The sequence below is a fragment of the Antrostomus carolinensis genome, unplaced genomic scaffold (assembly GCF_000700745.2).
Source record: "Antrostomus carolinensis isolate BGI_N321 unplaced genomic scaffold, ASM70074v2 scaffold688, whole genome shotgun sequence".
Lineage (NCBI taxonomy): Eukaryota > Metazoa > Chordata > Aves > Caprimulgiformes > Caprimulgidae > Antrostomus > Antrostomus carolinensis.
The window spans coordinates 1-704 of record NW_010330641.1 but is presented as its reverse complement, the minus strand read 5'-3'; the positions used below and the strand labels follow the sequence as shown (position 1 = coordinate 704).

The following is a 704-nucleotide window of genomic DNA, read 5'->3' as shown; positions in this document are numbered from 1 at the left end:
TGGGGCAGGGCCGGCTGCTGCCATCCCAGGGGGATTCACCACCCACGGCAGCGTCCCGATCACCTGGGCGAAGGGAGGAGAGCCAGGGCTGGGGGGGCTACATCCTGCTAACACCCCTCCCCGGGAGTGGGGGACACACCGGCTGCGTCCGTCCCCTCCTTCCCCAGGAGAAACACCACCAGGGAGGGGTCAGTCAATGGTGGGAGTGCAAGGGCAGGTCCCTCCCCAGCGGTACCTGGCCCTGGGCGTTGGTCAGGATCTGGCCCGTGATGCCCTGCACGCTGGAGATGGTGTTTGTGATCACGGGGGTGGCTGCCAAGGAGCCCAGGAGCTGGGTTTGACCCCCAAGAGAAGCCGTGCTGATCTGCAGAGAACCGAAAGCTGGGGTCAGAGACGTGGGTGACACCCCAGGTCACCGCGTCCCCTCCCACGTAGGGTCGGCCACCCCCTTTCCCGTGGCAGGGTGACCCCCGCCTCGCCGCCGTGACGGGATGCAGTCCCTTGACGTCCTTCAATCCATCCTTTTAAGATTTTGCTTAAAGCAAAGCTGTCTGCTCGCTCATCCTTCGCCAAGGATGGGGAAACTGAGGCTGGGACTTGTCTGATCCCCTGGGAGATGACGGCTGGATCCGAGTGCTTCATCCCTGGGGTAACACGACTTCTCATGGCTCCCCGTGGCCACGTAAAGCATCGGATAAAGGGCA

The 704-nt window shown here is 63.5% G+C and overlaps 1 protein-coding gene across 1 annotated transcript in view; it reads right to left on the bottom strand.

The window, feature by feature from the left end:
* LOC104528818 (POU domain, class 6, transcription factor 1) overlaps positions 1-364 on the bottom strand; it is a gene marked incomplete at its 5' end in the record, with an annotated part of 5,673 nt that extends 5,309 nt beyond the window's left edge. Inside the window, 2 exons of the mRNA XM_029086196.1 lie at positions 7-63; positions 236-364. Coding sequence (XP_028942029.1) covers positions 7-63; positions 236-364 — 186 coding nt within the window. The remainder of the gene's footprint in view (positions 1-6; positions 64-235) is intronic.
* Positions 365-704: the final 340 nt, after the last annotated feature.